General features: G+C 38.7%; 1 protein-coding gene across 3 annotated transcripts in view; it reads right to left on the reverse strand.

Annotated features, from left to right (window-relative positions):
- Positions 1-8,059: 8,059 nt before the first annotated feature.
- The window catches only part of babam2 (BRISC and BRCA1 A complex member 2), a 97,692-nt gene continuing 81,446 nt past the window's right edge, over positions 8,060-24,305 (reverse strand). For all 3 annotated transcript variants that reach the window (XM_067368244.1, XM_067368245.1, XM_067368246.1), the window contains exons 8-12: positions 15,341-15,440; positions 12,477-12,547; positions 11,139-11,221; positions 9,236-9,389; positions 8,060-8,418 (exon numbers count right to left, since the gene is read on the reverse strand). In XM_067368244.1, the coding sequence (XP_067224345.1) occupies positions 8,355-8,418; positions 9,236-9,389; positions 11,139-11,221; positions 12,477-12,547; positions 15,341-15,440 (472 nt within the window). In that variant the 3' untranslated portion in view covers positions 8,060-8,354. The remainder of the gene's footprint in view (positions 8,419-9,235; positions 9,390-11,138; positions 11,222-12,476; positions 12,548-15,340; positions 15,441-24,305) is intronic.

A 24,305-nucleotide genomic window follows, 5' to 3' on the forward strand; every position in this document is an offset into this window, starting at 1 on the left:
ACAGGTAGCATAAGCTATTACTATATTGAGTGTTTTAGCACCAATGGAATCAGGCAATCAGCATCTAGGATTGGAACTCTGTTTTATCATTTCAGTGGATTTTAGAGTATGGGATTCCTCTTAAAGATCCGAGGCACGAGTCGGATGTGACCTTTGCATTGTACTACCCAAGCTGTGGTGCGGTAAAACGCATCATGAAGAGGTGATGCAATAAATAACTGATCATAATGTCTTATTTTCCGTTATTTCTTGCATCATCTCTTCATGATGTAAATCCCTGCTGTCAATCCTGAAGAGAACGATTCATGTTGACTCAGTGAGCAGCCGTCTATACGCGAATGACCTGTTGCTACACGAGTTGAACTTCACTTGTCTCCACCTGCCTTTGTATAACACCCAATAATAAGTCTAAAGAACAGGAGAGGTGAGACAGACAAAGCAAGTGACATTCTTTCCACCTTACAGAAATGGAAACAGACGATACATCGAGTGTTACCGTGACCCTGTCGAATTTCCTATAACACGAACATTTATTTCCCTCATATATAGCCATACACATAATTCTTAGGAAGGAGAATAGTCTGGGGGCAGAGTCCCTCTGTGGGGGTCTACTCCTTCGAAGCATCCATTCTGTCCGGTTGAATGAAAGCGTAATGTGAGTGTGGAAAAGTGGAAAATTTAATTAAGCAGCTAAGGGGGGTTTCAGGCACTCGGCACGAGCCTCCCCCATTATTCCGTTCACTCTACTCATTGAGTTTGCTGCCCACTGCCTGATCCCCTTCTGAAGCCCTGCAGGGCAGGATCTCTAAGTTCAAGGTCGCATTCAGAGGTAAACAGTTTACAGCTGTGCTGTAGTCACATTAAGCAGTAGTGATGCATTTAACTTCTGGATCAAAAATGAATTAAAAGAGGATGTTTTTTGGTCTAGCACACTACAGACAATTAATAGTCCCCATAACCATATTGAAAAAAATCATAATGGCTAAATTGAAAGATTAACACATTATACAGTTGAACTTGATCAATCACAAAATTGCTTAATTAAATAATAAAATGGGAAAGTGCATGTTTTTTAGGTTTAAATTAGATGTTGAATAACAGATTTACAGTGTGACACTACTGATCTCTACATGTGAACAGAGTTTGCACATCACTGACTCTATTTAGTTGAATATCTCCAAAATGTATGGCATTAAATTGATTTTTTTTCCCTCAAAGCTAAGCACAACAAATCCAGCAGAACAAACTGTAAGCTGTCACTCCATTGGACTTAGCTTGTGTGATATATGTCTTGATCTGCGTGTTTTCATGACTTGCGCAGTTTAATTCTCACACTTTACCAGTATTTATAGGTCCTAAATTAATAAAACAAGCTGTGTACTTGGAGGAATAATTACCTCAAAATTATATTTACATTTATCTAAATGAAGTACACCACTTTCGCTTTTGCTCACGTGTCAGCGATTGCCCCATTGGCACATGTGCCATAGGTTGCCGAACCCTGTTTTAAACTATTTGACTCATAGAGTTATTACAGGATGCAGCAACAACTCTGAATGCATCTTCTCCTTCAAGTCTGAACTATCTGTTTTATGAAATGTTCGATTTATGCACCAGCATTAAACAAATGTCTGAGATTCATGTAAATATTCTTTTAGAATACATAGAGGACTGTAGGGTTCAAAAAAACACCTAAAAAGATTCCTGCCTTTTGATCTGCAGTGTGCACCTGTCCGTGCGACTCTACCTTGAATTCATCACTCCTTCTGACAGGTCAATCAGCCAGACAGGCCATCAGAGCGCATCTTCCAGCCTGACAGCGGTCAACACTCAATCCAGCATGACAGTTGACCAGGTACTGCCGCCAGCCAGGCACTACCGCACATGGAGAGGAGGAGGAACGTGAGGAACGTGGAAGGGGATGAGTCTTTGGGGATGGAAAAGTAGTTAAGAGATCTGTAAGCATTCACAAAATGAGATTCCAAATCTCAAAAAGACTTGATCAAAAAAGTCAGACAATAATATGATTGTATCTTTAAAGTGAGGTCACATTAATAAAATGTCAGTTAAAATTCTGTGGGTAAAAAAGCTCTATTGTCTATTGTCAATAATGTAACGATGCACAGTTCAAACAGAGGCCGTTTTAGAACCAAGCAGCTTTCTGTTTTGTGAATTGACATGACCAACTTAAAAACGAGCAAGATCTGCATAGGGAACTTTTTTGCCCCAATCGCACAGAGTCCGCAGAGCAATGGTAAATGTATTTTAGGGGCTTTCGCACCAGGTCATTTTAAGAACTCAGTTATAGGAACTAGTCACCAGGGCGGTCCCCAGAAAATGAAATGTTCCCCTAGCTCCATTTTCGAGGTTGCATTCACACTGCCAGTAGGAACTCTGAAGTGACGTAAGCAGGCCGACAGCGACGCCATTTAAGCGCGGCATTCAACAACGTCAACAGCTGGAGGATGGAGGACTCCATGATCAGAGCTGTGTTTTTATTATCGTGTCGTGGGATTTGTGATAACGGAGATGGAATGCAGAAGTGTAAGTTATGCGATTAAAAAGAACAAAAAGGAGGGCTAAGAGACACAGGCTCAGTTTCAAAGACAAGGCTTAGATTAAGCCAGGATTAGGCCTTAGTTCAATTAGGACATTTAAGTAGCTTTCATAAACGTGCCTTAGAAAAAAACATTACTGGTGTTCATCTTGAGACAAAACAATGGCACTGACATATGTGACCCGTGCTGGCAAAATGAGTCAAAAAAAGTTTTCTGAAGGTTTCAAAATGAAATCACCTAGCAACCATACCTTAAAATCCCTCTTAATAACACCTAATTTGGCACACACCTCATCAAAACCAAATATATATACATAGGAAATGTATGTTTTGTTTACATCAGCATGGGTTTGAAAATCACATTTCAGTGCTATCAAAAATTCGATATGAATATTCTCGAAGTTGGAATGCTGCGCTTTAAAACCATACCAAACTTAGACTAATGAGGAAGTTGCTGTGGGGAAGCGAGCAGAGAAAAACTGTACTTTTCATGGACAAAGGAAAGGTACTCCTCTCAGACAATATACAAATAAAGATACTTTTAGATGTTTAATTGCTATTTGAAGCATTTGGATCATTAAATGAGGGCTTAATGAACTCATTTTTGTGAAAACCTCAAATTCAGTGCTATATATGATCAAGGCTGAGAAAAGTACACAATGATGCAGGCAAAGGTGACAGTGAATGCAGTTAACATTAGCTTTCTGTATGTTCGTGGACTTAGTTCATGTAAACTGTATGTGTTTACACAGCTTTTTAAAAATGGCGGGTGCCAGTGTTTCATATGGCATACGTTCAGCCAATCGACATACGTCACTGGTAGTTCCCGTTGTGCCCAGCTCTGAAATAGGAGCTATTTCAAAAAAAGCGTTCCAATAGCTAAAACTATTCCCAGTTCTTGAGGTGCGGACACGCCAAAATCGGGTACTTCTGCCAATAGTTATAGGAACTATGAAAAAGATCCTCCGGTGCGAAAGCCCCTTTAGTCACTGACAAATGTTCCATTCCAAATGGAATGTCAGTCCCTTTAATTCCATGTTAAATTGGGGAAAGCCAATAGCTCTGTGCCAGGGCTGAAGCACCTGAGGGGTTTGCTTCTATAAATCCATGACAGGTCTAAATCGAACGCTAACAATTTGCAGCCCAGAGGAAGATGGGACAAAATCTGCATTCATCTTGTCATCCCCCATCATAACCCAAAAGAAAATGGAAAAAAAATAAATAAATAAAGCAAGACCCAAAAATGTGAGGGGGAGACAACAGCAAAAACCAGCCAAAGCCAGAAACAGACCGTGTTTGATCCGCTTAGCATGGCTCTCTCCTGCCTTTTGATGCATGGCTAGGAGGAGAGTAATTAGCAATTAACAATCAGAGCTTAACGAGTGGAAGTTATTATCAAGCGAGAGTGAAAACATATCTTGCACGTTGACAAAGCAAAGCAAAAAGACTGTAATTCTCTCATTTCCATGACATCTCGGAGGCCATTTTTTTCCCTTGCAACAGATCAAACAGGCTCCAACAAAAGGCCTCAAATCTCCCCCACTCTTCCAAATTAGCTAAGCCTCTCAGCTCCATCATCCCAAACATGGCTCGCGTCAACAACCCCAGCCGCGTTCACGAGTGCCGCCACTGCTGAAATTCACAATCCTCAATCCCTGCCGCCCCCTCCTCTCCCCCACTAGAACAAGACGACGACGAAGAGGAGAATAAACTCTTACTAATGTCACTCTGAATTTGGAGACATCAGAACAGAACGTATCCCAGAGTTACCAGAACAGGAAACTTTGTCTCTCATTTTCCCCTGTCTCAAATGTTTGTTTTCAGTGACTTTCTTTTAATGATGTGTTTGGCTTTTGTTTTTCAGAGGAATGCATTAAATAACCATGATTGTGTATAAAATCGCTAGGCCTGACAGCTTGGGGAACTCCGCAGTGGTAAACAGGCAAAGGCGGCGGCCGCGTTTCTCTTAGCCTCGCTCTGACATATTCAGGCCTTCGTAATGTTCCTTATTTCGCTCCGATTACCTCTCATGTTTGCCGCTGCCCTGTCTTCTTAGCGTCTTGGGGGAGTGAGGTGATCTAAGATGGCAAATGGGATTTTCAATCATTTGCTTTCTCTTTTCTATCTTATTGTGGACATCAAAACACTATCCAATGCTGGAGTTTGCATTGCAGATGAAAGATGTTTTGGGAGGGTCAGAATGACTGGACTTGTCCCGCCTCTCTTTTTTTATCGTTTCTGGAGAAAGATGAGGCAAAGGTCACATCCGCTATCGGAGATTTGACCTAGAGATGTTAGCACATAGAGGACACTAGGGTTAGTTGTCAAATGGGGACGTTGTCTCTAAAGCTATATCTATAGTTATGGTTATCTAACACCAAGTTTAAAACTGTCACATGTACAATTAATTACATTACAGTCTGGAGTAACTTCTGTAATATGCTTCCGCAACCATTTTTGTTGTTTTCTCGCTTTTTATCTTTCAAGTAATCACCATTAGCATACTGGAAAAAAACCAGCAGGAAACTTGTTTTCATGTTGAAACATGAAACACGATTGTGGCCGGGATTCCTCTAAACCTGTTTAGAAATAATATGTATACACTCAGATTAACAGATGGTTTGAAGTCATTTTAAAATAGCCTGTACTTAAACAAACAACTGAAACTGTCAGCAGCAATTCCTTCAAAGGTTAACTTACCCGCTTGGAATGACAATACCGTTGCAATTGATGAATCTGAGCATCATTTAGATTGCCAAGCTTTTTATTTTCTGTGGCCTGCTGCCATCAAGATGGTTTAAATAAGGCAGGATTAGTGGATTTGGGGAATTAGCAGCAAAGTTGGCAGGCAAGACCCCGGCACTAAAAGTGGAGAGCAAAAAGAAAACAAGGTCTTTGAAAATAGGCTCATATACTACACCTCATTTACAGCTGTTTGTTCGTCTGCATCCCTATTACAACTCTATGATATAAACTACTGAAATAAAAAAGTATACTTTGATATATAAGTTGCTGACATATGCACGAAATACACTGGAGGAAGCACTTTGTTTTTTTACCCCAATCCATAATGCACTACACTTTACTGTTAATGCAGCACTAGAGATGATTGAGTGGGTGCTGAAAAAAGAAACAAATCTAAATGCTGTTTCGGCCTAAAGAGGCCATCAACTTTTCCTTTACCTCTCTCTCTCAACACCCCCTTAAATGGGGGTCCGCACACATTCTGACAGGGCCAGTTTAGCAGCAGTTCAGGAAAGGTTACAGTGCCAAGCGAGGACGGAAGGAAAACCGACAGAAAGAATCTTGTTATTAATTCTTTTATTAAGAGACTCGATTCTATTAAATGGCCTAAATACATTCATCCCATAGTTCCCAATTAGACATGACAGTTCCTACATTACCAACAATAAATATAGCAGAGGGCAGATCCCCAGGCCAACAAAGACCCCTGACAATGACCCTTGTGCTTAATGATGAAAACAAGCGCGCTCTCGCTCTTAGAGTCTCTCCCTCTCTCAGCTGTAGGTTCTCTCCCACACATCCCGTTCATGACTACACTCCCTTAACAAACACACACATACTGCTCACTCTGGTTCATATTTGAAACCCTGTTAAAAGCTTAAAAGTGATCAGGGTTGACAGTGACGACACGTCAAGACACTTTTCCATCAATGTGGGGCTTGAGCACAAGAAAACAACATATATATATATATATATATATATATATATATATATATATATATATATATATATATATATATATATATATGCAGATACACACACATACATAGATGCAAATAGGGACAAATTCTTCAAAATCCAGTGCACAGATGAACACATTCAACTACATTTTCCTTGGAAAGTTACAAGAATAAACAAAACAAGACGTTGACTACAATTACCAAATTTAGAAATAAAAGAGTGCTCATACTTTAGATGATTTTTTCAGTTCTGGGGAATAATTCAACTGAAAAAACCTAATGACCTTTTCTGACTTTTTCACACAAATTTACGGACTAGATATGATATGAATATGTATAGCTGTGCAATGCAACATACTGATACTGATCCAAAGTATTAAACTGCGTATTTTCAGATGTCATGATTTTATAGTACCTGTCAAAATCAAATGAAAAGTAAATGGTTAAAAAAGGGTAGATTAGATGGTAAGCAAACAATCAGTTCTCATAATCAAATTGTTGGATGTAGAAGAAATGGGCAGGAATGTTAAAGATATATAAGAATAATAAAAATCAGAGCAAATTTGACAAGGGCCAAATTGTTTTGGCAAGACCATTGGATCAGAGTATCTGTGAATAAAACGACAAGGCTTGTGGGTCACTCCTGGTCAGCAGTGCTGAGAATATACCAACAGAGGAGGGACAAACACAAACCACCGACAGGGTGTTGGGCGCTCAAGGCTCATTGATGCACGAGGGCAATGAAGGCTATCTCGTCTGGTCTGAACCAACAGAAGGTCTACTGTGACACAAGTCACACAAAGTTTTAATGATGGTTATGGGAGGAATGTCAAAACACTCTGCTGCATATGGGGCTGCATAGCCGCAGACCAATCGGAGTGCATATGATGAACCCTGTCCACCATTGAAAGCGCCTGGGATGGGCACGCAAGCATTGAAACTGGACCTTGGAACAGTGGAACCAGTCGACCAGTCGCCTGGTCTGAGGAGTCATGTTTTCTTTTTAAGTTTGACACGTGCCACCTGCCTAAACATTGATGCAGACCAGGTACACCCCTTCATGAAATTGGTGTTTCCTGGTGGAAGTAGCCTTATTCATCAGGATAATGCACCCTGCATATATTGTTCAGGAATGGTTTGAGGAACATGATGAAGAGCTCAAGGTGTTTTCCTGGCCTCCAAATTCCCCAGATTTCAATTTAATTGAGCATCTGTGGAATGTACTGGACCAACAAGTTCAATACATGACACAATCTACAGGACTTGAAGGATCTGCAGCTAATGTCGTGGTGCCAGATACCACAGGACACCTTCAGAGGTCTCGTAGAGTCCATGCCTCTGTGGGTCGGTGCTGTTTTGTCAGCACATGGAGGTCCAACGGCATATTAGCCAGGTCGTCATATTGTTTTGTCTCATTGGTGTATACAGCATTTAGGTCTTATGCTAACACTAGGAGAGCTACGAGTGACAATCACTCCAATCAAATCCAACATGTTCACATTCATCTAAGCATGTCCATATTGGACAGTAGATTTGGAGCTGATTTAACGGTAATACTTTAGTTAACATTAGTAAGTATTTTTCATAGTTAGCTGATATTGACTACTGCAGTTAACTAATGTTAAAAAGTCAAATGGATCCTTGCAGGCAAGTGTTACACTGGAGCTCAGCTAATTATTTTATTTGCCTAAAAAGGGCACAAAACAAAACAATTTGTGGATGAATTTGAAACCTAAAACACTTTTAAAATAAAAACAAAGAATACAACAAAAGAACAACAAAATCAGAAACTGAGGAAAGTAGCAACTTGATTTATTGTTGTAATTATATTCTTAAAGAATATGAGAAAAAAAACAAACAGCATATAAATTATTAAAAAAAATACACACAGCACATTTAAATGTACCAAATGACATTGCTTAAGGGCAGAAACATTAAAGAGGGCCAGTTGCGAAACTTGCGTCACAGGTTTCTTCAACAGACTCCTGTTTGACTCTGAGTACATGCTGTCTCCTGTACATCATGTCCACAGGCCCTCCATTCAACTCCAACTGTACAATCAGAGAACTCCTACTGTAAACCACACTGTAAATCTACAGTTTACCATTGGCAAAAGCCCCCTCCTGGAACTGAGGGATAAAGCTCTTGAAGTAGGCCCTGTGGGTGAGAGAGAAAACGAGAGTGAGAGAAACAGAAAAGAAAGAGAAAGGGACAGAAGTGTCATGTAGAAACTTAAATGTGAAATCACCCTGACCTCCTGACTGTTGAATAATTACTAGAAAAACAATGTTTTCATTATTGAAATACAAGAGTAGTAGATTTTTTCAATTATGAAATAAGTTCAATTCTGCTATAAAAACAGCTCTGGAGAAAACAGTGATGTCATCATGCAGCTCACTTCAGCTCTCATTCCAATATTATCAGTCAAATCATTAATACTGCCAAATATTAAGTGGTATCACAAAATTGGTATAAATAATAATGAATTTACTCTGACTACTGTCATTTTAGTATTATGACAACTAATAAATTATGTTCAAAAAGAGAGGAAACACAAACTACAACCAATAAGGTCAATAAGGTTACAGAAAAGATTAAATACATGTCCAATATGTGCTTGTAATCACAGCACCTACATTTTTAATCTCTGCTTGATTCAAGCCAAGCCAGAACGCCTAAAGAAAAGTTACCCGAACAGAGATAAGATACAGACCGAACACAAACAGAAGAAATTTATTATCTTTGACACTTATCACACACAGTACAAAGAGTGCTCTCCAGCTATGAGGTGTGGCTGGGAGAAAAGTCCAAAGGTGAATACTACACATTCCAGTAGCCTCTAGAAGACACACTTCAACTGCATCCAGGTCACCATTACATATGAAGTGGAACCAAATGAGAAAAATACCATTTCACAGGCAGAAAACTATATGTTGCTATTTGTTGGGAGGATTCATTATTCATTTGTACTTACTTAGCTCGTTTGGCCATCTCGTTGCCGTCCCAGCGTGGACTGTAAGGGTAAGTTTTCTGCACCTGAGAGTAGAGCTGCCCACTGCTGGTGAAGTGATAGATAGACTGAAACGTGAGGGTGGGTTGATCTCGAGGGAAGTACAAAGGCAGGTCCACTACAGGAAGACAGCATGGAGAACAGCTCAAATACAGATCATTCAGAACAGAAACAAGACACATGAAAGATACCACCATGAACCAGAGAGAGAAGTTTATGTTTTCATCACAGTATATAAAGGCAACACAGACTCGATGGAAATACGTGACTCTAGCAACATTTCTGCAAAACTGCAAAAACATACCTACCTATACATAAATTTATAATAAAACTGAACACGAGTCGCAGTAAAACACAAACAACTTTTGTTCTTTTTCACTTCAATTGTGATTAAGGGGGCAGATTATCTATTAATAAAGAGCTATTGATAGAGCGGCTCCTTGCGTAATATGCGTGATGCTATAAATGAACTAGTAGGGAGAGATGATCGGTTCACGAGCCGCTTGAACTGAGGCGCTACAGCAATCTGTCACGACACATTAAAGAGCCACAAAATGGTATTTGTTTAAATTTCTTAAAAAATGACAAAATTTGAAATTTGAAACTTTGTTTCATTTCAAAAGTAACCTGCTCTGTCTTGTTTGCCGGCGTGTTGTCAGTGTCCTCTTTGCTCCGCTATGTATTTTTCACTGCGTGAGAACACGATGTGTGGCGTGAGAGCGGCATGGCTTGTCTGACGTAGCAACAGTAACTAAAATTTGCAAATAGTCAATTGGCTTTTTAAAAAAAATAGGTTGTAGGAACTTAATGAAATTGTGTTGAGAGCTTTGGAAATTAGGCAGTGGATTTCTAGTTCCCAGCATGCTTTGCATAGGACTGGATGAGGAGAATAAGTGTTGAAATGAAGTGTTAATTTATTTGTTCTTAAGACCTTTTAGTGTTTAATGCTGTTATGTTTGATATTTAAAAGAGTTTCTGTAATGTTTAAGTTTTTGTGGTTACCATTGTGCTGAAGAGTAAATGTACATGCAAGTAAACACCATTGACTCTATAAGCGATGACTGCGCTAATGCCAGTGACAAGTAATGTCTTACTTGTTCAGTAAATATACATGTTAAATAAGTTATGCTAGCATGTTCTTTGATAGCTGTTGATTTGAACTGAAATAAGAGAAATAGATCAGATTAGGGGTGAATTTAGGTTGATTAGGACACTTTTTCCAAGTCATCTCAATGGCAAAAAGTGTCCCAATCACCCTGGACTGACCCTAATTGGTTCCAGAGCTACAATCCTGGTAGTTGGAGCTATTTAAAGTTTTTTTGAGTAATCAACTTAAAAATTTCTGTTTATGCTACAAATTATTAAGTTATATAAGTTCCTCATTGTAGTTTGAACGTAAATTCACTCAAAGTTGTCATAACTCAAAATAAAAATTGACGCAAACTGTTGCGTTAATTTTTTGTTGTTGAGCCAACACATTATTTTTTAGAATGTACTAAAATGTTTCCAGAGTCACGTTTAACTGTTTCAGAAAACTGTTACAGAAAACTGAACACACTATTTAGTGCCAGTCTCTGGACATTTCACTTTAAAACTGCCATTATACAAGCAACAAAAAATGTACACACAGGCATGTTTTTTCATGACACTGGTCTGTTTAATAAACCCGCATCTACAATGAAAAAAAAAAAAAAAAATTCTTATAGTGCCTCTCGTGGATGTGTCACCTAAAATGTACAGTGAAATGTACAGTACCTCGAGCAATGCATTTCAGGTTCTACAGTAATGTAGCCAGATTCACATATTTCCAATGAGTCTGGATTGCATAAAGGTGTACAAGTAAAGGAAACATGTCTGTGTATCTCACCATGGACCAGGAAGCAAAAGTCTTTCCACATAAGCAGAAGGGTGAGCTTGGTGAACCCAACAGCATCATACTCTACCACCCCCCTGTGTATTCAAAATAGAGATATTTTCACACTTAAGAATACAGTTGGATAAAATATGAAATCTTGGCATAGCCATATCATAATGCCATTATTTGCGGCTAGGTAGTGGGACAATCCTTCGTGACTCGTTCGCAATCAGTCGTCATTTCCATCAAAAAGAAGACTAATGATCTATGCTTGCTTTCAATTTTATTTTGATATGAGGACATGATACAGCATTCAAACCGATGCAATACAGTCAACAGAAACACTATTCACCCTTTCCTTCCCTATCAAACAATCCACCATAGGAAATAATAAATGGCAAACGGAAGTGATCACCTGTACACACGTGACAGTAAATAACCAATACGAAATAACAAAGAATTAATGCTCCCACAGCCATCGTTGCCAGTATCTGCAGTTTTAAACTGCAATTTAATCAAGACTTAAAATTGATTTCAAACCCACTGCAAATGAATCAAATATACAGTGGCCCCAAAAGTATTTAAGTCACAGTTACAGTAAGCCAACATTAAAATTGTAATTATTTTGTCATCTAATGCAATGATATTCATACATTTTTAAGAGTACAAATACTTTTCTTCTGGGACAATTATAAAGCGAACACAACTGAAGAACCATTTATTCATGGATATGGTAAGAGATATGAATATTGTGTTGCCCTACTAAATCCCAAAAAGCAAGTTTCCGATAATAACCTTCATTAATACCACTTTAATAAATCAACGTGTTAGGTTGTGCCTCTTGCCAGACTGCCTTGTCTGACAATGTATTAAGGTGTGTTAATAAACCGGAGACATCTTGGTGCCTTGTGTATTACAGCCTATTATAAAGTGACTGCCTGTACTTGTTTATGAGATTAGAAGCAGAACTACGAAGTAATTAAGAAAAAAAAAAAGGAATTAGTGTTGGTAACTAATTTCTCATGATCACATGGGTGTGGTGAGTAGCTATACTGGTTACCACTACAGGTCTGGACTTGTAGTTTTATTTATTCAGTGTCTCGATTTGAAGGGTTCTGTGTCTCAAGATTATCACATCACTCATTGCTTTCTATAAGGCTAGACATTTACATAGAAAAACCTCTGTCAGAGAATATGAACGTGTCCCATTTCTAGTTTACTACTGAAATAAGTAATAACACTCCTTCTACGATACATAGCTTCTCATTTTTAGGTCATTTTTACTCCAAGTTTACTCCAAATGCCACAGAGATGAATCAAGTAGTCTTTAAGGGGTAAAAACAGACTCACATTCCAAAGTGACTGAGAAAGGCAGCAATGTATTCTCTCCTCTTGTGATATCCTTGAATGACATACTGAACCTGAGATAAGAAAAACATCAGAATTAAATGACAGTGTATTGATGAAAAAGATCAAAACGCATACGGCTGAAAGAATGAAGTTGCAAATTTTGACATTGTGTGAAGAAAATATTAGCAGTGTTTGCTTGATCAAACAAAGTAAAGCATTCAAGATTCCAACTCGGATTGCTTGATTAAGCATCACGATTCAATCTGAAAGTGAAAGTGCATTAACCAGTAGGCCAGGGGTTATGTCAGGAATCACTTTTCAATTTCAACACTCAACACGTACTTTTGAAATGAATAAAAATTGTATTTCATAATCACACCGTGTAGTTATATATGGACCGCATATCTATGGCTCTACATTTCAAGCTTTTCAGCATCCAGAAATGGTGTTTGCCTAACCAGTGTTTGTTTTCCTGCATGGCAGATGGATGGCTTGTGGCGGTCAGAGACAAAGCCATAGCTCTGACCCCCACTGGACGCAGGTGAGAGACCCTCAGGTCCTGCATGATGGTGACCTACACACGCTGACCTCTTAGATGTACTTATAAAATCCTGTTCAGGCAGACTGCAGTCCCCTAGCTTGTACCTTTTTTTTTTGTCACCACAAAACTCAAAATTCTGAAGGAAAAATGTAAAGAATCCTAAATCACTCTTCTGCTGATAAATGTTCTACGGAGTAAAATATATTCGAAAATGTGCAAGCTACTACTGAGGTGTATGCGCTTGTATGTCTTTGAATCACTTGCATTGCTGTATAAGAAACAACTCCCATGGATCTGGCCATGACTGCAACAAGGTGAGAATTTCTTTCAGATGGAAGACTGAAATATCTTACAGCACTGATCTATTAGATCAGATTAGATATAGTTGCTCATTGCAAAGTGAGTGACATTTTTTTTTACAGGTGAGATCAGGAGGAGAGCAGCTCAGATGTTGGTGTACAGTCAGTCAGACACCTTGAACATTTCATTCAGTAATACAGTTTATTCACTATAGTATAAAAAAATCAAGATCTCATTAGAGTTAAACTGTGTCACGAATTATGTCAGATAACACTTAAGCAAAACATGGTCAGGTCAAAACGTCTGAATAATTTTTGATTTTGATTTATTTTACTGGTAGTCCACTGTATGAAGAATTTTTGGGTATAATATGTCACAGTTTACTTTATTTTGCTATCCTCACTTACATAAATGAACTATAGTGTCCTGCACCCACTAGTAAAAATATATAAAACATCTCTGAATAATTTTGATTTGACTGTATATGATGTGTGATGTAAGAATCAATCTCTGTTTCATGACTCAGAGTGTGTTCAGAGAAGACCCACATCTGGAAGAAACATTATGCTGATCAATGAAAAAGTCACTCACATGAACACACACACTTGCTCTTTTTGTTTCCCTAAGCCTTGTTTGTTAAGAGGAGGTGTGTCAGGAACTTTGGATCAGTGAACTCTACACCCACACAGGGAGCGTGGGAGAAGCTGACAGGTGAGATCACTGCTAAAACCTGCTCTATTACAAAAGTTCAAAGTCCAGCTTCCAGTGTCTGTGTGCTCATTCTGAAATAGAAAATACCATTCATAACTAGTTTTACTGACAGACATGTAATCTGTTAAAATAGTGTCACTTTCACAAACATAATGTGCTGTAGGTCATGAAACATGGTATAATCCTCTGTCATGGTATACCTGATCTGAGAGCAGTAGCAGAGTTGAAGAATATCAGTGAATAATGATTTCAATTTTGGTCTGTCTGTCTTCACGCAAACTATAGAGCGCTGTAGTGATAATATAGTTTTGTAGGCTAACCCAGAAGTCTGCATCACCCTGGTTCCCTTGACAAAAACCCAATTGGATTTTTCCAGTGCCTTTTGAATTATTATAACCTTTATGATTATTTGTTCAACATGATAATCTCCACAAACGAACACAACTTTTATGAATTGTTAAGTCTAAATACATCTGCCAGAAGTACAAAGTAAACATAGGCTATAAACAAACTACTTTCAGTCTTTATTGAAAATTTGAGTCAGAATAATTTTCAAGAGTGCGATTATAAACACAATATGGCTGTGAAAGCAGACTAGAGAGTAAACAAGTTTGTGGGTTTTGTGTGATGACGTGATGATGAAATGTTATTTTGGTCATTCTGAAATGCTTTAGCCATGAGGGTGAGTAAGCGAAGACAGAATTTTTATTCTTCTAATTATTTACAACACTAAATTTGAGTCGGTAGGCTAGACTTCAAGCAACGAAATAGATATTAGGCATCTAAAAAAACACATGAACCACTAATCTATATGAATCTGATTTAATATTAACATAAACTGGGGGCAAGAAAATTTCTCTGTTGTCAATTTTTATCATTTTTGACCCAAGTTCAGGTGAGTGTGTCCTGAGGAGGTGGTGGCCACTGAAGGGGCATGAAATGGAAGATTGGAAGGGTTGATTATTCATGCTGTCTGTGTGGATATGAGGAGCGGGGCTGAATAGAAGGAGAGATGTCAGGGGAAAGGAATGTCAGTGACTCCTCAGGCCAGTGACGGTCACATTTTCTCCATCTTATTTCCACTTGTCATATGGCCTTGTCTAAACTGACCAGAGATGTACATAAATAAATAAAAACCACATGCATGCAATTCATACAAACACAAGAACTTGCTTAGCACGTGTTCATGAACTTACCAGCACATCATTGCGTACTAAACCCACACTTTACTGGTAGTGTAACCTGATCGATTCTGTGATCACAGTAATTAAATGAAGGAACACTCAACCATAAAGTAAGGATTGTTCTTTACCTTGTTTGTGAGTAACTGGCACACTTGAGGCACGTAGTCAATGAGGCAGCCTCCACCGGGGAATGCTGGGATATGTAATGCAGAAGACCCTCCAAGTGCACTGAGAGAGGAAGAGATAAAAGTATACAAAACATTTTAATTCCTCCTTACATGCCACTTATTTATAGGAAAAACAATGAGACTTGTTCAGCAAAATTCGTTTTTGCTAACATGTGTTTAGGGAGTGTTTCTGTGTTTCTGAAGGTCAGCATTCGGTGAAACCCTAAAGCTGCTGATTGTCTAGCATCACTCCCTAAACACTCCTCTACATTTATTTGGAGTACTTCATTAGTGTGCAGAACATGAAACAGTATTTGCAACCCATTTCTGTAACTTGACACAAACTATCTCACCTACTAATTCATTATAATTACTATTTTTCACATTTTATAATAATATTACAGTCTGAAAATTAAGAAATAACAAATGGAAATATGGGAATTACTGTGACCAAAACTTAAAAGTAGTCATTTGAAGAAGATTACAGCTCTGCACACTCTGTGTGTTTCTCAAACACTTTCATGACAACAATTTCTTCTGGCACGCTTTTCCAACAGTGTTAGAGTTCCCATGTGTGCTGGGAATTTGCTTGCTGTTTTTTATTTACTAGTCGATCCAAGTCATCTATTAAAATCAAAAGCTTTTTTGACTATAGTTTTATGAAGAACTTCACATGTACTGTAGTTTTTATTTGTATATAAAACCAATTGCAAGCATTATACATCAAAAGGCTGTTGATGTTATATAAAAAACAGAGGTTCAATCAATTAAATAAAATTAAATTTTTTTAAATTTCTCCAAGACCTTGTGATCGAAATAATTTGCATGTCACAATATCATTGCAAAAAGATTTACATTTAGTCATTTGGAAAATGTTTTTATCTAAAACAACTTACAATTAAACCACAACGGTGGTTTATCTTTTTTGAAAAATTCTACATACAGCATTCACATGGATTCACAAAAATGACAAAAAAAAAAACCTAAACAAAAAATGCTGTATTATGCATGCCAGGCCAGTAGTTGGCAATGTCACTTTGTTGTTTTGGTTGTCAATTATTTGTGCGTACCTACACCTAATACGCATGACATTAACATTCTCACAAATTTGTGTTTTTGTAGTTTACAGAGACAATAACGGTGTTGTTTTTAAAAACGTGCACTTTGAAACCGTTTTGAAAACGTGTACTTTGAAACCGGTTTTTAAAAATTTGCAATTTCAGGCCCCCATAATGCCGTTGTCATGTAAATTAATCGCCAAAATGTTTTTAGTTTCCATTTTTAGTTGTAAACAATGTCATGTAAACACCCCCTTAAGGACCTGAAACACCAAGCCTGCGATCAGTTGTCGGCCAACATCGAGTCATTGTTGAGTGTCAGCCGGCCCAGTTTTTGCCGTGCGTTCCCCACCATTGGCACTAATTGGACCCTTCGGGGGGGCTATTTGGCCAATTAAACATGTTGAATAGCTGTCAGTGAGAGACAGAACTCTGATTGGCTGTTCAGCTTAGCGAACGAGTCATTGCAAGAGAAAAAAGCGGAAGTGATGAAAATGAGCAAATAAGTCAAGACTGAAGACAGAAGGCTGTTCCAATTTTACGTCATCTTACCTAAGCATTCCAATGCATGTTATTTTCATAACAACATGAGCTGCCTGGAATGAAGAAAGTGATCAGCATGATTGATTTGTTTATGGTTTTTATATCTGCAGTCCTAGTTTCAGTTTCCCTTTTGTAATGACGAATATAGACTATTGTTACCTGCTGATATAGACAGCTATTTCCTTACACGCAGGCGCAGAACACATAAGTTGACAGTTGCCTGTAGTCTTTTTGGTGTGTTCAAGTACAACTTTTTGGCCCAGATTCAGCCGAAGTGAGGCGAAATCACAGTCAGCTTTTGTCACTGCTAGTTCTTTTATGTCGGCTTGGTGTCACGGCCTTGTGCATTCTAGAATTTTTTTTCCTCCCCAGACATGGACTTTGCTGGTCTGGTCTGCACTGCATCTGTATCTTAGAAATCTAAACCATACGTTCTGCCCCTGCTTTACACATGATCAGATGAGTGTTTTGCTATACAGCAGACAGGAAGAGAGAACACAAAAAACCCAACAAATAGAAAGGATTCTAAGAGAACACTTGAACTCGCCAGTTCAATGAAGGGTGAGAAGATGTGAGAGGTTCATAAAAAGTATGATGTAGACGTGAAAAAGAGAAGCTCCATTAGTGGCTCTGACGTTGGAGGTTTGGTTATTAGATGCTTATTTTGGTTAGAGGGTCCTTTTAGCAACAGCTGAAAAAAAAAGGGAGAACATCTTTTAATAGAACATGAAGGAAGATTATAATATACTTACTTATTAACAAAAGAAACATTTCAGATATTCTGCAACTATTCTTTGAATATATGAAGAATAGCAACTAGAATCCTCTGTCAATTGGGTTTAGATCAACAATGCCCTTGACTGACAGAAAGATTACCTTTTGCTGAAACAGTCTTTGGCAATATACAAGCTTGGAAATGTCATTCACATCCATCAAGCTCCTGAAGTAAATTCATGGGCTGTTTAAAGATGTTAATGCAAAGACATGTTATTTATCAACTGCAGAAACAGGAAATGATGAGGGACGCCACTCAAACGCTATTCAGCTGTCAATTCTACATCGGGCTCAGTCATAACACAATGTTGTTGCTGTGTTACAATGACAATAGAGCAGCATCTCCATGGAGATACGGCTTGATTCTGATGTGAGTGATGCCTGCCTGTGTAAATGTTGTTTCTAGGGTGTTCGGTGTTGCTGCCATTGTGTTGCTATGTGGTTACTAGTGCTTTCGGGGTGGTTGCTAGGTCGTTAGTAACTGCCCATTCTAGTGGGTCCCTAGATATCGCAAGTTATGCATCGATGTTTAATACTAAGGTTTTGAGATCTGCATCTGCAGGTTGTGTGCAGGCATAACGCCAGCAGTCATAAGCAGCCCAGAGTAGATGAGAATTTGTCTGTCGGGATAGGATAGGCTTATGGAGGGGGATATTTGTTTAATAGCTATTTGAGGCAACCAAGAAAAATCTCAGCAGGCGATATTTTTAGGGAAGATTATGGAATTACAACCTTGAACTGAAGTTGTCTAAGAATATTCTGTTCCGACTTAAGCAGATATTACAGGGATTCACAGAAGCCAACAGACAGAAATATTCAACAAGCTATGTGAAATAAATGGTATGAGAATGGTATAATATCTTGGATATCATTGTCAGTCAGCCAAAAAATGCTTTAAGGCACCGATGAACAACTCGGGTCTTGGAAGGCCAGTGTCCTGCAAGGTTTAGCTCCATCCCAAACACCTGGAAAATCCAACCAACATCTCCAGAATTAATTGAAAATGGGTTCTGATTAAAACTGGAGCTAAACTCTGCAGGACAGTGGCCCTTCAGGTTTAAAATTGCTCATCTCTGTTCGTGAACGCCTTACGGGGGGCTCAGGGTTAGGGTGTGGTTTCCTTCTCAGGACATTCTCGTTCACCACCGGCCCCCTAAAGCTTGGATCGCAGTGCAGTCGCATACTGTTGCGGCGCCCTAAGGACAGCCCTGGTGCCATCTTCAGTCTTCAGTGTCACATGATACTTCAGAAATCATTGTAATATGCTGATTTAATGCTGAAGATTTCTGATTGTGATTAATGCTGAAAAAAGTTTTTGCTGCTTAATATTTCTGAGGAAACCATGATTTTTTTAAATGAATATTTTAATTATTTTTATTTATCACTAATTATTATTACTTATTTAAAAAAAAAACAGTTTTCATAATTGAAAATAATAAGAAACATTATTAATAAATGAGTACCAATAATAATTTATTATCAGCATATTAGAATGATTTCGGAAGAATCGTGTAACACTGACAAGACTGGAATAATGGCTGCTGGAAATTCGGTTATGCCAGGGATCATTTTAAAATATATTAAAATAGTTAAAACCGTTATTTTAAATTGTAATAATATTTTACAATATTACTATTTGCATGTATTTTAATTAAATAAGTGTAGCCTTGATGAGCATAAGAGAAAAACCTTAATTATTCCAAACTTTTGACCAGTAGAGTAAATGCAGATATATCACTTCTCAAGTGTAAAAAATACATTTCAGGTTTCTTTTGTGCTTTTCAGAATGTTATTAGGCCATAGTGAACAGAACTGCAAGGAGAAAACAGTTTTACAAACACAAGAACAAAGAACAGGACAGAATAAATAACAACCAGAGACAAATGAGAAAACATACAAACAAACTGCACAATAAAACAAAGCATAACCATGAAATAGCTGTCTAAGAAACGCAATCAAAAACTGGATCGAGAAAGAAGGGTGCAAATAGGAAAAAAAAGTGTTCGGCGCTCTGTCAAACTATAGAATGTGTAGGAGTTGATCTCGCACCATCGCATGTTGAAGGAGATGTGAAGTCCACTGTCAAACTCAGTGAGCACTTCACAGTCATAATAACACAGCCTGCTGTGTGGGAGTAGAGAGTGGCCATCACTGCAAGAGCGATACGCTGGGTAAACCTGGATGTGTGGATTCAGAGAGAGAGAGAGAGAGAGACAGAGAGACAGAGAGACAGAGATAGAGGGAAGGATTCCTGGGAGGGTTTTATTTCACTCAGCTCAGGCAGGCTGAGAGCGACCTCTCTCTTGCTCTTCTCTTTCAAGTCCCACTCACTCTCTCTCTGGTTCTGTGACGGGGCCGCAGGGACGGCCGTATGACTGGCTGGCTGGAGGGGATGCTTTCTGTGCCAGCCTGGATGAGAGCTGAAGCAGGGGATTCCTCATATGTGCTGGGTTTGTTTAAAAAAATAGTTCATCCAACATGAAAATTCTGTCACTCTCACGTTGGTCCAAACTTGTACAGTAGGTACAGAAAGTATTCAGACCCCCTTACATTTTTTACTTTTTGTTATATTGCAGCCATTTGCTAAAATCATTTAAGTTAATTTTTTTCCTCATTAATGTACACACAGCAGCCAATATTGACAGAAAAACACAGAATTGTTGACATTTTTGCAGATTTATTAAAAAAGAAAAACTGTTTTTCACACCTGGATTTGGGGATCCTCTGCCATTCCTCCTTGCAGACCCTCTCCAGTTCTGTCAGGTTGGATGGTAAACGTTGTTGGACAGCCATTTTTAGGTCTCTCCAGAGATGCTCAATTGGGTTTAAGTCAGGGCTCTGGCTGGGCCATTCAAGAACAGTCACAGAGTTGTTGTGAAGCCACTCCTTCGTTATTTTAGCTGTGTGCTTAGGGTCATTGTCTTGTTGGAAGGTAAACCTTCGGCCCAGTCTGAGGTCCTGAGCACTCTGGAGAAGGTTTTCATCCATTATATCCCTGTACTTGGCTGCATTCATCTTTCCCTCAATTTCAACCAGTCGTCCTGTCCCTGCAGCTGAAAAATACCCCCACAGCATGATGCTGCCACCACCATGCTTCACTGTTGGGACTGTATTGGACAGGTGATGAGCAGTGCCTGGTTTTCTCCACACATACCGCTTAGAATTAAGGCCAAAAAGTTCTATCTTGGTCTCATCAGATCAGAGAATCTTATTTCTCACCATCTTGGCAAACTCCATGCGGGCTTTCATGTGTCTTGCACTGAGGAGAGGCTTCCGTCAGGCCACTCTGCCATAAAGCCCCGACTGGTGGAGGGCTGCAGTGATGGTTGACTTTCTATAACTTTCTCCCATCTCCCGACTGCTTCTCTGGAGCGCAACCATAGTGATCTTTGGGTTCTTCTTTACCTCTCTCACCAAGGCTCTTCTCCCCCGATAGCTCAGTTTGGCCGGACGGCCAGCTCTAGGAAGGTTTTCTGGTCATCCCAAACATCTTCCATTTAAGGATTATGGAGGCCACTGTGCTCTTAGGAACCTTAAGTGCAGCAGAATTTTTTTTGTAACCTTGGCCAGATCTGTGACTTGCCACAATTCTGTCTCTGAGCTCTTCAGGCAGTTCTTTTGACCTCATGATTCTCATTTGCTCTGACATGCACTGTGAGCTGTAAGGTCTTATAGAGACAGGTGTGTGGCTTTCCTAATCAAGTCCGAATAAGTATAATCAAACACAGCTGAACTCAAATGAAGGTGTAGAACCATCTCAATGATGATCAGAAGAACAGCACCTGAGTTAAATTGTCACAGCAAAGGGTCTGAATACTTAGGACCATGTGATTTCAGTTTTTCTTTTTTAATAAATCTGCAAAAATGTCAACAATTCTATTTTTTTCTCTCAATATGCGGTGCTGTGTGTACATTAATGAGGAAAATGAAAATGAACTTGCTAACTAAAATGATTTTAGCAAATGGCTGCAATATAACAAAGAGTGAAAAATTTAAGGGGGTCTGAATACTTTCCGTACCCACTGTATGTGACTTTCTTTGTTCTGTGGAACACCAAAGTAGATCTTTAGCTAAATGTCCTGGCTCCAGCTTATCATGCTCCAAAAACTGAACACTAAGTAAAGTAATCTATATGTCTTCTGCTTTACATTTAAAATTTTCTTTGAAGCCATATGATAGCTCTGTGTGAGGAAACCAAGAACTTGGTGTTTTTTTCTAAAAAATTATTTTGCGCAATCAAACTTGCCAATATTGTCATTGGTCATGTCACATGAAAACCAATGCAGATCCAACATAAATGCATGACAATTCGTAGCTATTTAAATTTTAGGCAAATTGTTCGGTAAATTGTATGAATTCGTATGATCTTAAGGTTGAACCACTGCAGTCACGTCGACGGTTTTAACAATGTCTTTACTACATTTCTGGACCTTGAAAGTGTCGATTAAATTGCTGTCTATGGACGAGCCATATACCTCTCGGATTTCATCAAAAATATCTTAATTTGTGTTCTGAAGATGAACGTAGGTCTTACGGGTGTGGAACGACATGAGGGTGGGTATATGACAGAATTTTTATTTTTGGGTGAACTTGCTCTTTAACAATTTATATTTCAAGCTATCATTACAAAAGAATTGAAATATAGATGCAATGCTTTTATTGTATGAAAAAGAGCAGCATGAACATTCTGCCTTTCCTTTTGCTTTCCACAGAGAACAAAAGGTTCTTTTCTAGCAACTTCCATAATACTCCAGTACATTCCAGTACTAATACTTCCATTGTGCTGAAGTTTAGCCAACAGAACATGAACATCAGCACCAAATGGTAAAACGATAGAACAGAGCTGGCGGCACAGGACATGTGTACACACACACACACAGAAAACTATCATCAGCACAACAGAAGCCTGATACAAATTCAAGTCAAATCAGGTACAAGTCTGATAAACATCCACCCACACATGAAAAAAGTCTGTTTACAAGTTTGTGTGTTGTATGAGCATTTGTATCTACGTGAAAAGTTCAAATCACAGACAGAAAAGTGGGCTTCAAAAACACTGTGCCGCTGTTCTAGCATTCATTATTTTTCAGGTATGTCCTCAGGAGCCCAGTTTCCACATTCCCAGCATTGCTTTGTCCCCCTGGCTGTACCTTTGTTAAAAAAAAAAAAAAAACACCCACAGACACACACATATACGCCCACCCGCCTGTCCCTTCTCCTAAGTCGCCCTAGTCTGAGCTGTTAACGTGCATGCGTGGAGGCAAGGTCAACCCTATGTGGTCCTGGATTATCCAAACCCCCGTAATATAACGGGGTGGAGAGAGCGTGGCTGTGACAGATAGAAGCTGACATGGCTGGAGAGCAAACAAACGGGCTTGTTTGTGCTGATTTGAGTGGATGGAGGACAGCACAGAATGAAAGACAAAAAAAATTCATCAGGCACCCAGAGGCTGGCATTAGCAGACCTTGCCCATTGAGATCTATCTGTTGTGAAGTCACGCTGAAGTCTCCTCCATTCCTTCTGAGGAGTGACCTTGTGTTCCACTTAATGCAGAGGGCAGAGGGAAATGTCAGGCTAACTAGGGCAATTTTTGCAAATTTCATGGTTGACAAGATTGCAAGTTTATACTGCATATTTAGCTTCAATTATCAATCCAAATTTATTGATGAAGCCCCAGGATATACAGATCCAGCTTAAAAGCTCTGTATCATTTTTCCATAGAAAAATGGATTGCTAGTGAGAATGAATAAACCTTTTACTACAGACCTACTATGAGCTATGATGATGAAACTGAGAAAATAAATACATGAAAACAATTTCATTGGCACTCATTATATTGCTCTATGCATTCAGGGGCAAAGAACAGAAGACACAGTTCTCGTTCTACTATGGCAAGCATCTACAAATTGCTAAAAAGCTGAAGCAAGGTCACATGAAATGAATAAACCAGGAGTGGATGAGTATCACTATTTATGAACATCTTCCACTGCTCTTTTATTGTGCAAAACATAAAATTAATTCTAAGTATTGTAGAAAACTGAACAGGTGGAAAGAATTTTGTTTTGTATACTAAAACACAGACCGAAAACAGAGTCAGTAGCGTCACTCTCTGCAAGACACATCAATAACTGAGCACAAACCCTTTAATAACGGCTCTTTTTGTCCTTGCGTAAACAGAACATCTTTTTTACTGACCAATTCTCAATTCCTCCAGGATTTCAGGAAGTAAATAGCAGAAGAGGAAGTGCTGTCTTTAGTTCATTTACTCAAGTTGGCGGTTGGATAAGGTGTGTCATGAGTCAAGAGCTTGAATCTCTTAAATAACAGCGCACAGATCTGGAAAATAATTTGCACACTGTCTGTGTATTAATAACTCTTCAAGAAACACTGGATGTTTTGAATAATGCTCGTACATTAAAATGAAGCACATGTACTTTTTAGACAACATCTGTTAGATGTGAGGTATTCTATATGCTTGTGTACTTCTAAAAGAAATTTTATACTTTGATCTGTTATACAGTGCTCAGCGTAAATGAGTATACCCCCTTTG

This window comes from Chanodichthys erythropterus, chromosome 18 (assembly GCF_024489055.1).
Source record: "Chanodichthys erythropterus isolate Z2021 chromosome 18, ASM2448905v1, whole genome shotgun sequence".
Taxonomy (NCBI): Eukaryota; Metazoa; Chordata; class Actinopteri; order Cypriniformes; family Xenocyprididae; genus Chanodichthys; species Chanodichthys erythropterus.